Source organism: Geotrypetes seraphini, chromosome 9, assembly GCF_902459505.1.
Source record: "Geotrypetes seraphini chromosome 9, aGeoSer1.1, whole genome shotgun sequence".
In the NCBI taxonomy this organism is placed as follows: Eukaryota; Metazoa; Chordata; class Amphibia; order Gymnophiona; family Dermophiidae; genus Geotrypetes; species Geotrypetes seraphini.
This window is the reverse complement of record NC_047092.1, coordinates 29,091,687-29,105,725: the sequence shown is the minus strand read 5'-3', so window position 1 is coordinate 29,105,725 and position 14,039 is coordinate 29,091,687. Positions and strand designations below refer to the sequence as shown.

The window sequence follows — 14,039 nt, the reverse complement described above, 5'->3', positions numbered from 1 at the left end:
CAGTAAATTAATCCTAATTCATATCATTGTTAATTTTAAATTTTATCTGCCTTTCTCAACTGATTGTTTCTGTTTAAATCTTTATTGATTTTCCAAAGTTATCTACACAAACAACATCAATCATATATGCATTTATAATCACTCAAAACCCCACAACAAAAAAACAAAAACCCCACCCAACCAATACCTTGCAAGAGAATAAAACCATGACATAAATATCCCTCTCCCCTCCTCCCCCCCCTTGGGTGTGGGTGCAATATACCAACAGGATCAAAGAAAAACACAATTACAACGCATCCACAAAAGATATCAAAGGGCCCCAGATTAACTTAAATCTCTTAGTATGACCCATTATATCTGCGTTCATTTTTTTCAAATCTACAAATTAAACATAAATTTGCCCACCAAAAATTAAAGTTCAGGCGATCCCAGTTCTTCCAGTTGCGCGTAACCATTTGTATGGCTACCCCGGTCATGATAAGATATAACATCGTCCCACATATGACTGCCTCATATGTCAAAGGAATCGATGCCTCAAGTATAGCATTAATCTGTCCCCATATCGACTTCCAGAACTTGAATATTAAAGGACAATAGAACAACAGATGATCCAGTGTCCCTATATCAAGATGACAATGCCAGCATCTATTAGACTTAGAACTATCTAACTTTTGTAAACGAACAGGGGTCCAAAAAGTTCTATGCAATAAGAAAAACCATGTTTGTCTCATAGATTGTTTCATTTTAAAGCTCTCCTTTTCTGAACCAAACAGTAATGATTGTTCTAGGACTGAAACCCCCTGTCTGGATATTGAAGGTTTTGGGGGTTTTTTTTAACTTTGCCGTTTTAGTTCTCTATAGGAGTTATAATACAACCTGATTCATTGATTTGTGTAGTGTAAATTTTAAGTCCGAGTACTAATGGCACTTTTCATTCTTTAATAAAAGAGGATAACACTTGCCAGTTTTGGTAAGCATCTAGATTTTTCCTGAAAAGTCTGAACCCAGATTTAAGATGTGCCACATGAGTCCACAGTATATAAAATCATGCCTATAAATGCCATGCAAGGAATACATGTGGAGGGGCATTTTTGTTATGACGTCCAAATTCGAGTTTTGACTTTTTGTGGAACACACACAAAACTCCGGTAGTGAACATGACCATTTTCGAAACAGAAAAAGTTATCTTTTTGTTTGAAAATGACCATTTCTCAGATGAACCATTTTTTAATAAAACAGGTCCAAAAGAAAAATGCAAGTAGACTGGCCACACAAATCCCAGTGGAGCAATGAGGCACCTTAGGGAGCACTGCAGTGAACTTCTTATAAAAAGGCCCAGTTACACATCTCACCACAACCCCCTTATAGTGTACGGAGATTCCTCCAAAACCCACTGGATTCAACTGTACACTACACCAACAGCCCTTAGGCCTGTAGGCATCACTTATATGTAGGTAAATTAGGATATGAGTGGGTTTTAAAAGGCTCACATATTCCACCATATGGGTGGGATATGGGTTTAAGTCCCCACACCTATGGATGACTACACTGCCCACTAGCGGGATATAAATAAACCAAACCCAAACTAGGCTGGGCTTCTAGAACTAGCTATAACACCTGAAGCTATCATACAGGCAGGTAAACATAGAAACATAGAAGATGACGGCAGAAAAGGGCTACAGCCCATCAAGTCTGCCCACTCTGCTTACCCACCCCCTGTATATGCCCTAATGACCCAATTTCCTTATCTTGACCCTCATGGGTGTCCCATTTATTCTTAAAGTCTGGCACGCTGTCTGCCTCGATCACCTGCACTGGAAGCTTGTTCCAATGATCAACCACTCTCTCTGTGAAGAAATACTTTCTGGTGTCGCCATGAAATTTTCCGCCCCTGAGTTTAAGCGGGTGCCCTCTTGTGGCCGAGGGTCCCTTGAGAAAGAAAATATCATCTTCCACTTCGACATGTCCCGTGAGGTACTTAAATGTTTCGATCATGTCTTCCCTCTCCCTACGTTCCTCGAGAGTGTAGAGCTGCAATTTGTTCAGTCTCTCTTCGTACGAGAGACCCTTGAGCCCCAAGATCATCCTGGTGGCCGTCCGCTGAACCAATTCAATTCTGCGCACATCTTTACTGTAATGTGGCCTCCAGAATTGCACACAGTACTCCAGATGAGGTCTCACCATGGCCCTGTACAATGGCATTATGACTTCAGGCTTTCGGCTGACGAAACTTCTATTGATACAACCCAATATCTGCCTTGCCTTAGATGAAGCCTTCTCCACTTGATTGGCAGTTTTCATGTCTGCACTGATGATTACTCCTAAATCTCGTTCTGCTGAAATCCTAGTTAAAGTTTCTCCATTCAAGAAGTACGTCCTGCATGGATTTCCGCTTCCGAGGTGCATGACCTTACATTTCTTAGCATTGAAGCCTAGCTGCCAGGTTGAGGACCAACTTTCCAATGTAAGCAGGTCCTGTGCCATATAATTCTGCAAACTGCATTCACTTACTATATTACATAGTTTGGCGTCATCGGTGAATAGTGTTATTTTACCTTGAAACAATTTCTAAAATTTTATAAGGACCTGTATTCTTCCGAGCCTTATTTGGAGAGACAAAAAGATGGTAAAAATTTTTTAGATTCTATTAATGGACCTAAGATTCCTGATCATATAAAACGGAGTTTAGATGAACCTATATCATTAAAAGAATTAGAAACAGCGTTGAGATCTCTTAGAGTTGGATCCGCTCCAGGTGGTGATGGTTATACAGTAGAATTTTATAAAACATTTCAAAATGTCCTTTCCCCATATTTACTAAATTTATATCAGACACAACTTATAAAAGGTGATATTAAAGGTACTATGGCTGAATCAATAGTAATTGTTTTGCCTAAGCCAAATAAAGATCCTACTTTGGTTTCAAACTACAGGCCTATATCTTTAATAAATGTGGATAATAAACTTTTGGCGAAAATTTTGGCTTTGAGATTAGCCAAAGCTCTCCCACATATTATAGACACGCATCAGACGGGTTTTGTTGCTAAAAGACATTCCTCTAACAACTCTAGATTATTGTTTCATATGTTAAATTTATCAAAAAAAATAGATGAACCGGCTTTTACAGTTTCCTTGGATGCAGAAAAAGCGTTTGATAGGGTAGAATGGAATTTTATGTATCAGGCTTTAGAATGGTTTGGTATAGGTTCTGGATTTATACAAATGGTAAAAACTTTGTATAGCTTCCCGATTGCAAGATTAAATATTAATAATATGATATCTGATGGTTTTCAATTGCAGAGGGGAGTTAGACAAGGTTGTCCTTTATCTCCTTTGTTATTTGATGTTGTATTAGAACCCTTATTGTTAGCAATACAGCAAGCAAGGGGGATACAGGGTATTCCATATTCTGATATGGAATATAAAATTTCGGCTTATGCAGATGATATTTTACTTTATTTGAGAAATCCAGAGTCTACCTTATCTTGTCTATTGGAATTAATTGATATGTTTAGCAAATTTTCAGGTTATAAAATTAATTGGAATAAATCTGAAATTATACCTTTAAATGTTCATTGTGTAAAAGGATTGACGCTTTTCCGTTTATATGGAAAGAAGAAGGATTTAAATATCTTGGCATTCAAGTTAAAAATACAATTGAAGATACCGTAAAAGAGAATGAAAAATTTGTATTAAAAAAAGTTACGGAATTGTGTGAGCAATGGAACCCTTTACATATTTCTTGGTGGGGGAGAGTTCAAACTATTAAAATGATGATGCTGCCTGTAGTTTGTTACCAAATGAGTATGATACCTATTTATTTTCAGGGGTCCTTTTATAAAAAGCTTAATAGCATTTTTTTTTTTTTAAGTTCAAAATGTTTATTGGTTTTATGTAACAAACAATAAAATAGCAGTACAAGCAGAGTCAGCATATAAAACGATTACAGTAAACAGTCTGCAGAACATATTTAACAAAATTTCTTTGGCTTGGTAAAACACCTAGAATAGCTTTAGTAACTTTGCAAAAATCAATTAAGGAGGGAGGGGTAAATTTTCCAAATTTCTATAGGTACCATCGAGCCTATATTCTACGTCAGGGTATGTATTGGATCCTCCCAGAACTTATAGATAATGCACCAGATTGGTTGTATTTGGAATGGCGCCTTATGTTTCCCCTAAATTTAGTTCATCTTCCAAGTATTAACATACCTAGAAGATACAGAGAAAATAAAATATTAATGGATACTTGGAAAACATTGAGGTTTATAAGTAAATTAACACCTATCCCAATAAACAAATCAACTAATCAATCTTTATGGATAAACTCCAAGATCAAAATTGGCGGAGCTCAAATCCTTTGGAAGAACTGGATTATTGCAGGCATTAGATCTCTAGATGATGTTATTTCAGAAGGTAAACTGCTGGAATTTTCACAATTGCAACATAGATTTGGTCTTAGTAAAACACAAAGTTTTAAATGGTTGCAATTGAAGCAGGCCATTCAGGTTGGGTTCCCTGAATGGAAAACATTGAATAATCAATATAGTTTAAAGTTCTTATGTTTTCAAGCAGACTTCCTAGGGCATCAAGCCGCATTGTGGTATAAATTAATATCTGGATATTTGAATAAAAAACCAAAAAATGGTCTAAGAGACATTTGGAGCATTGAGATTAAGCATAAAATTACTGCATCTCAATGGCCACTAATTTGGTCTTGGAGAATGAGATGTACAGTGTCAGCATCTATGAGACAAACTTGGTTCTTTTTATTACATAGAGCTTTTTGGACCCCTACACGTTTGCAAAAATTAGATAGTTCCAGGTCTAATAGATGCTGGCACTGTAGTCTGGAACCTGGGACGTTGGATCATTTAATATATCATTGTCCCTACATTAAAAGTTTTTGGAATGCAATTTGGCCACAAATTAATAAATTGATGGAAAATCATATAGCAATATCATATGATACAGTGTTATTTGGAATGATGATGAGGAAAAAAAGTCAAATTTCACCAGAAAATAACAAACTTTTATTAGTCATGACAGGGGTTGCCATTCAGCATATAACTAACAATTGGAAGAATTATAGTAACCTAAATTATACATTTTGGTGGAATACAATATGTCATATATTCAAAATGGAAAGCGCAATAGCAATACAAAGAGGGACATATACTAAATTTATAAAAATATGGGGGCCATTGACAAAATATTGTAATGAATAATTAGTAAGATTTCTCTTCTTCTTTTCAATATCTTCTTTGTGACACACATGAAGGGGAGGGTAATGAAAACAACTTTTACACAATATGATATAATATGATATACAATATGTAATATATGATTGGAAAATACTAGAAGGGTGGGGGGAGGGAGAAGGGATAAAAATATATTTAGAATAATATGTATTAGATATAAAAGTGATATTGTGTATTCATTAATTGTATTTCAATATTTTGTACACTTTATGTAAAATTTGAAAATGAATAAAAATTATAAGACAAAAAAAAAAAAAGAAGTACGTCCTGCATGGATTTCCGCTTCCGAGGTGCATGACCTTACATTTCTTAGCATTGAAGCCTAGCTGCCAGGTTGAGGACCAACTTTCCAATGTAAGCAGGTCCTGTGCCATATAATTCTGCAAACTGCATTCACTTACTATATTACATAGTTTGGCGTCATCGGCGAATAGTGTTATTTTACCTTGAAGCCCTTGAGTCAGATCCCCTATGAATATGTTGAAAAGGAGTGGACCCAGGACCGAGCCCTGCGGCACTCCACTGGTCACCTCCAATGTTTTAGAGAGGGTACCATTAACCACCACCCTCTGAAGTCTGCCACTCAGCCAATCATTGACCCATGCAGTTAGTGTCTCTCCTAACCCCATCGATTCCATCTTGCTTAGCAGCCTGCGGTGTGGGACACTGTCAAAAGCTTTACTGAAGTCCAGGTACACAATGTCCAAAGACTCTCCCAAGTACAACTTTCTTGTTACCCAGTCAAAGAAGCTGATGAGATTGGATTGGCAGGACCTACCCTTGGTGAATCCATGCTGACTGGGATCCCGAAAATTCCCTTCATTCAAGATCGTGTCCAATTTGCTTTTAATTAGTGTTTCCATGAGTTTGCACACTATTGATGTGAGACTCACAGGTCTATAATTCGCAGCCTCTGCCCTGCAACCCTTTTTATGCAGAGGAACGACATTAGCTAATTTCCAGTCCAGGGGAACTTTCCCCTTACTTAGGGAGAGATTGATAAGCTCAGCCAACGGTTTCGCCAGGACATCGCTCAATTCTCTGAGCACTCTTGGGTGCAAATTGTCTGATCCCATGGCTTTGTTCACCTTGAGTCTTGTACTGTTTCATTCGCATCTTTGTGGGGTGGGAGGGGGGGGGTCAGTGACTACTGGGGGAGTGTAGGGAAGGCGTTCATTCCTTCATCCCTCCAGTGGTCATCTCCAGTTTGGGTGACTTTTTGGCACTTATTCACTGTTTAAACAGTCTGAACCCCCCCCCCCCCCCAAAACATTCACATTGTGCCCTGGACATTTTCAAAAATGTTTGATTATTGCAGAAAAACATCCAGTTGGGTTTTCAGGATTTCCCCAATGAATATGCATTGAAAGCAGTGCATGCACATAGATCTCATGCATGTTCATTGGGGAAATCCTGAAAACCCAACTGGATTGTGGCCCTCAAGGAGGGACTTTGAGACCCCTGCTCTAGTCCCACTCAAACTATGCCTTCAACCAGGGCAAGATTAATTCGTCGAGGGCCCCTAGGCACACAAGTACACTGGGCCCTCTGCCCCGCCCCACCCCACCTTGCGCCCAGGTGGAAACAGGAAGCTGCGTCAGAGGGAAGCTTTGGGCAAGCAGCACCGCTTGCACAATTACAATTCCCGTTGCCTTTCTTACCCGTGTTGCTTGCTTGTCTTACTTTCTGTCGATGGGGGGGGGGTTGACGATCAGGGTGGGGCCCCATTGCTGATCGGGGGGGCCCACGTTGCTGATCGATGCTGGAGGGGCCCATCGCCGTTTGGAAAAAACAATGTTGATGCCTTCCGTCATCGGGCCCCCCTGACCATTTCGGGCCCTAGGCATGTGCCTACTTGGCCTATTGGTTAATCCTGCCCTGCCTTCAACACGTCCCCCCCTTCAGATTTAGATGCACTACAAACTACCATCAGAGAAATCCATTTAGAACACGGGCTTTGAAAATAGCAAAATGGAAGAGTTTGGCGAGAAAAATGTCCATCTGCCCCCTTAATGCCACATTTTTAATGTTTTATCTTTTTCAAAAATGAGCCCCTTGGTCATATTGAAGACAATTATAGTGCCAAATTGCTGTGATAGATTAGATGTGTGTGTATAGAAATCAATATATCAATTCAAAATTCAACATGAACATTAAGGTCCTGGAGATTGGCCCTACAGACTGCTGCAGACGTGAAATCTGGGTTCAAAGGGTGAGCTTACTTGTCTAACAAAACTGGATGTGCCACAGAGGCAATGTGCTCAATTACAGAGAGGAAGGAAAGGTGACTGCGGCTATTAGAGTAGCCCCTACCAAACTATCAGTTCTATTGAGGCTGTCAAGTTTTATTTGTATTGCACGGACAGTTTGCCAATGGTTAGGATGGAGGCAGGTATAATTATTAAGGATTTAAGGGATTAAAGACAAAAAACCCAATTGTATTAACTAGTAATGCAGACTGCAGCCATAATCCTTGATAATTATCAATAGTAACCAGGAATATCCAAAAGTGTTACAGCCAATTAACAAGCTTGCTATATACAACAGCTTCCTAAAGTTGAAAATACAAAAAATACTAAACAATTATACCTTCATTGTATGTTTCAGTGTTAAAAGCACATCCAGTCTCTCATCACATGTCAGGTATTTTATGTTGAGACTAATGTAGATGTCTTGTAGATGCTGGGCACGGAGTGTATACTGTGTATACATTTCAGTGCATTTTCCATCAAATGCTATCCATCTCTTTGGTTCGGAACACTTAAAAAAAATTGATATCATAGTTATTTTTTATCATCAAATATAATTTATGAAAATACATAAAACACACATTTAATGAAATTTCAAATAATTTAAAAAGAAAAGAAGTTGAAAGTTTCTTTTTTTTAAATTCTTTATTGACTTTTAATCAAAAACAGTGTCATACAAATGAAAGAACAGTAGGTATTACATACATTACACTAATATCTGTACAGGTAACATATATATCATTCAATAATTTCAGTTTCTTACATATAATAATAGCAGAATATATCCTAATATATAATACAAATGAAAAATAAAGTTACCCAAATGTCGCTATCAATATTTACTCCCTCCCTTCCAATCCCCCACCCCCCTGGATGTGTAAAAATAAATGAACCAAAGGAAAGATATGATAAATATACTTTATTATATTTTTACAAATTTATTCAATGGGCTCCAAACTTTATTAAAAACCTCACTAAATCCCTTACACTCTCCATTAATTCTTTCATATCTGTACGTAGTGCACACATTCACCCACCAAAAAGTATAATTTATTCTATCATGGGTTTTCTTACTAGACGGCCCTCTAAATATATGAGGCCCCGTGAAATATTTTGTGCGGCCCCGGTCGAGGGCAATGCAGTGTTTTCCTCTGCTGGCCCCGGGTGTTTACCATCTTGCCAGCTCCCTCCTCTGACTTGCTGCAGCATTTGCGCATTTGTGTGGCCTCAGAAAACTTTTTTTTCGGCCAATGCAGCCCAGGGAAGCCAAAAGGTTGGACACCCCTGGTCTAAAGGGTAGAATGACAGGTAATATGTCTTTTAGTTCATTACCTTTTACCGCCAAGTGAACCTTTCTTCTTAACTTTTTCACAGGACCTCAGCGACACCACTCAAGGCTTACCATAATCACTTTCATTGTCTTGAGCTTTACGTGTATAATCGTCATCGGTCTTTCACCGACTTCTATATTATTTATGACTCTTTCTTCCTCTTTCATAAAAATTTTATATATTTTATAGTTTTACTTAATTTAATGATCTTCAGATCTGTGAAGTTTCAGCCAACATGTTTCACTTTTTCAAGGACATTTCCCAACATCACCGATGCCATCCAGCTCAAACATTTTCCAGGCCAAGACTTTGAGATTTGGTCTTTCCAGACCAAGGACTCTTTTTATGAAGGTGCACTAGCGTTTTTAGCGCACGCACCGGATTAGCGCGTGCTAGCCGAAAAACTACCGCCTGCTCAACAGGAAGCAGTAGCTGCTAGCGTGCATGCTATTCCACGCATTATATCTGGATTTTCAGAAGGCGTTCGACAAGGTTCCGCATGAACGACTTCTTCGGAAAATTGCAAGCCATGGAACTGAGGGTGAAATACTCACGTGGATTAAAAACTGGCTGGAGCATAGGAAACAGAGAGTGGGGGTAAATGGACAATACTCGCACTGGAAGAGCGTCACCAGTGGGGTGCCGCAGGGCTCGGTGCTTGGACCTGTGCTCTTTAACATCTTTATAAATGATCTGGACATAGGTACGACGAGCGAGGTGATTAAATTTGCGGATGATACGAAGTTATTCAGAGTAGTAAGGATGCAGGGGGATTGCGAAGATCTGCAACATGACATAATCAAGCTTGAGGAATGGGCATCGACATGGAAGAAGAGGTTCAACGTGGATAAGTGTAAAGTGATGCATGTCGGTAACAAAAATCTCATGCACGAATACAGGATGTCCGGGGCGGTACTTGGAGAGACCTCACAGGAAAGGGACTTGGGAGTTCTGATCGACAAGTCGATGAAGCCGTCCACACAATGTGCGGCGGCAGCAAAAAGGGCAAACAGAATGCTAGGAATTATAAAGAAGGGGATCATGAACAGATCAGAGAAGGTTATCATGCCGCTGTATCAGGCCATGGTACGCCCTCACCTGGAGTACTGCGTCCAGCACTGGTCGCCATACCTGAAGAAGGACACGGCACTACTCGAAAGGGTCCAGAGAAGAGCGACTAAGATGGTTAAGGGGCTGGAGGAGCTGCCGTACAGCGAAAGATTAGAGAAACTGGGCCTCTTCTCTCTCGAACAGAGGAGATTGAGAGGGGACATGATCGAAACATTCAAGGTACTGAAGGGGAAAGACTTAGTAGATAAGGACAGGTTGTTCACCCTCTCCAAGGTAGGGAGAACAAGAGGGCACTCTCTAAAGTTGAAAGGGGATAGATTCCGTACAAACGTAAGGAAGTTCTTCTTCACCCAGAGAGTGGTAGAAAGCTGGAACGCCCTTCCAGAAGCTGTTATAGGGGAAAACACCCTCCAAGGATTCAAGACAAAGTTAGACAAGTTTCTGTTGAACAAGAACGTGCGCTGGTAGGGCTAGTCTCAGTTAGGGTGCTGGTCTTAGACCAGAGGGCCGCCGCGTGAGCAGACTGCTGGGCATGATGGACCACTGGTCTGACTCAGCAGTGGCAATTCTTATGTTATGTTCTTAAGGCCCTAACGCACCTTTGTAAAAGGAGCCCCAAGTGTTTTGAACTGGATGGCGTCGGTGATGTTGGGAAGTGTCCTTGAAAAAGCGTTAAGCGAAACATGTTGGCTGAAACTTCCTAGATTTGAAGATCATTAAATTAAGTAAAACTATAAAATATATAAAAAAAAATTTATGAAAGAGTCATAAATGATATAGCAGTCAATGAAAGACCAATGATGATTAGACACGTAAAGTTCAAGGCAATGAAAATGATTAAGCCTTGAGTAGTGTTGCTGAGGTCCTATGAAGAAGTTAAGAACAGAGGTTTACTAGGGTAAAAGATAATGAACTATATGAATGTATGACTCAAGTATGTTAAAATATGTGCCTTAAAGGAAAAGAAAGGTAATATGTCTGGACATTCTTCTCAATTTAAAACCTTTATCTGTAATTTTCTTCCTCCCCACCCTCAACCACCTCTTTGGAGCAAGCCTGTTCTGACTATTTCCTTTGTAACTACTCGCAGACATTGTAAGGAAAAGGGATGGGACTTGTATACCGCCTTTTTGTGGTTACACATTCAGAGCGGTCTACCTGGGGCAATGGAGAATTAAGTGACTTGCCCAGGATCACAAGGAGCAGCGCTGAGATAGATCCCACAACCTCTGGGTGCCGAGACAGAGCTCTACCACCTTGCCACTCCTCATCAGTAGGATCCAACAATGGAAAGGGAGTACAGGAAGGCAGTCCTAGTCACAAGAAGGGAGGGAGCAATCTAGAGAAAGTTTCTGTGTTGTAAAAGTGAAGTTTCTGCATCTGACAGAAGGCGGAAGATAAATGAGCTCCCTCCAAAAACATCGCATTCCATTTTTATGAGAAAAATGACTAGCAGCTGCAGTCTATACACACTGATTCACTGTAATATTGTCATTAAGGAATTGCATCTCTCATTCCTCTTCTGATCACAGACCACAGAAACATCAAGTTTCAAGTTTATTAAAATTTTGATTAAACGCAAATCAAGCTTCTAAGCATTTTACAATTTATAATAAAATAGGGGAAGACAGTACAAACAATTAAACCCACAGATAATACTTAGGGCTCCTTTTACTAAGGTACGCTAGCATTTTTAGCGCACACAGGAAATTACCGCGTACTACACCGCATGCTACACTTCTAGAACTAAAACCAGCTCAAAGCTGGCATTAAGGCCTAGCGCGTGGGGCTATTCCGTGCGTTAAAGCCCTAGTGCACCTTAGTAAAAGGAGCCCTTAATCTGACAGAAAACAATGGGGGAAAAGGGGGAGCTACAAAGTTAAAAGTAAAGAATACTTGAAAGGGAAGTCACAAAAGGGAAGAGGGGGATCATAATTATTATGTTGCTCTGACTGAGTTCTGGATGTATTTAAGTATCATATGCGTCAAGAAATAGATAGGTCTTTAAGTTATACTTAAATTTGTTTCCGCCCTGATATGAAAAGGTAAAGAATTCCATATCGTAGGGACAGTAATGGTGAAGGAGGTTGCTCGACGTGTGCTAATAATTTTTAATGATGGGACATGAAGGAGGTGCTGAGAAGAGGATCTTAAAGCTCGCATAGGTTTATGAAGAATGAGAAGTTTATGGATAAAAGCAACCATATGAACATAAGAACATAAGAAGCACCATCTCCGGATCAGACCCTCGGTCCATCAAGTCCGGTGATCCGCACACGAGGAGGCCCTGCCCAGTGTATACCTGGCGTAATTTTAGTCACCCATATCCCTCTATGCCTCTCGTAAGGAGATGTGCATCTAGTTTGCATTTGAATCCTAGGACGGTCGATTCCGCAATAACCTCCTCTGAGAGGGCATTCCAGGTGTCAACCACTCTCTGCGTGAAGCTGAATTTCCTGATATTTGTCCTGAATCTGTCCCCCCTTAGCTTCATTCCGTGTTCTCTTGTCCATGTCAAGTTGGACAATGTGAATAATTTTTCTACTCTATTTTGTCGATTCCTTTCAATATTTTGAAGGTCTCGATCATATCCCCTCGCAGCCTCCTTTTCTCAAGGGAGAACAATCCCAGTCTCTTCAGTCGATCCTTGTATTCCAGTTTCTCCATACCCTTTACTAGCTTCGTTGCTCGTCTCTGCACCCTCTCCAGCAAACATGCAGTGCATGCCAACATACAAAACACACATACCTACCAACGCCCTTCCCAACGTGCACAAATGCCTTTGCATGTGGATGATTTGGAAAGAATTCCATGAGCCACGCTCCACATACTTTCCCCACTTGTATTTTTTTTTTAGCTTTATGAGCTTCGGTAATATCAGGTTTCAAAAAGAATAGAGGTCTAAGATAAGAAAACTAATGCAGTAGGTACACAGTGCCAACCCTCTTGAGTATCTGCAAATTATCACCGCTAACCTCACCACTGCCATTACTTTAGTTTTCCTTCATTATACTGGGCTTTTCATAACCTCTAACAGATTTCTCTTCCATATATTATTGGTGTACAAGTGAAGATTCTAATCTAGACACTAAACACAAATCTTAGGTTAAAAAAATATCAGAAATGAGGGAAGCAAGAGGCTACAAAATGTTATCTTCCATTCACTTAGGGCTCTCCTTTTACTAAGGGCTCCTTTTACAAAGGCGCGCTAGTGGTTTTAGCGCGTGCTTAGGGCACGCTTAATCGCTGCGCCCGTTAGCTGCTATCGCCTCCTTTTAAGCAGGCAGTAATTTTTCAGCTAGCACGCACTAATCTTGTGCGTGCACTAAAAATGCTAGTGCACCTTAGTAAAAGGAGCCCTAAGGTGCGCTAGTGTTTTAGCGCATGCTAAAGATTAGCACGCGCTAAACACATGCTAAATGGAAAATACTAATGCAAGCTCTATGGGGGCATTAGCACTTAGCGCGTGCTGTATTGCAGTGCGTGCTAAGCGCGCTAAAACTGCTAGCGCACCTTAGTAAAAGGAGCCCCTAGAATACTCCATATTGGGAGATCTATGTTGATTTTTAGTTTATATTTTGATTTATAGAAATCTACTTATACTTTCAGCACACAGTAAAAATACAATAATAAAAGTAGGCAACGCAAAAGGAACTAAATTGAATACAATAATAATAATAACTTTATTCTTCTATACCGCCACAATCTTGCGACTTCTAGGCGGTTTACATTCAAGAGAGCTGGACATTCAGCGAGTTACAATATTCAGATAGTCAGAGAAAATACAGAGTACAGAAATTTTAAGAAAGCGAAAAAATAAAATATAGAGTTTGCTAAGAAATTTCCGAGAGGACCACTGAGCATAATAGAAGTTGGAAAAATGCACTAACAATAAATATTTCAAACAAAAAATGTTTCAGATGGTATGGCACCGAGGCAAAACTCAGTGTAACTTAAGTAACACCCCCACCCCCCTTTTTTTTTTCAAGGCTGAGAAAGCCTTCAATAAATAATTAAATTCCAGACATCTGACTCCCTCATTGTCAGTGACTTTAAACTATTTAGTCACTCAACCATAACTTCTCTAGGGATAAATGTGTCTTAATTTTTACTCACAGTAACTTGCAC

General features: G+C 39.7%; 1 protein-coding gene across 1 annotated transcript in view; it reads right to left on the bottom strand.

Annotated features, from left to right (window-relative positions):
- The window catches only part of IQUB (IQ motif and ubiquitin domain containing), a 79,875-nt gene that overhangs the window by 30,608 nt on the left and 35,228 nt on the right, over positions 1 to 14,039 (bottom strand). Inside the window, exon 9 of the mRNA XM_033958053.1 lies at positions 7,850 to 8,020. Coding sequence (XP_033813944.1) covers positions 7,850 to 8,020 — 171 coding nt within the window. The remainder of the gene's footprint in view (positions 1 to 7,849; positions 8,021 to 14,039) is intronic.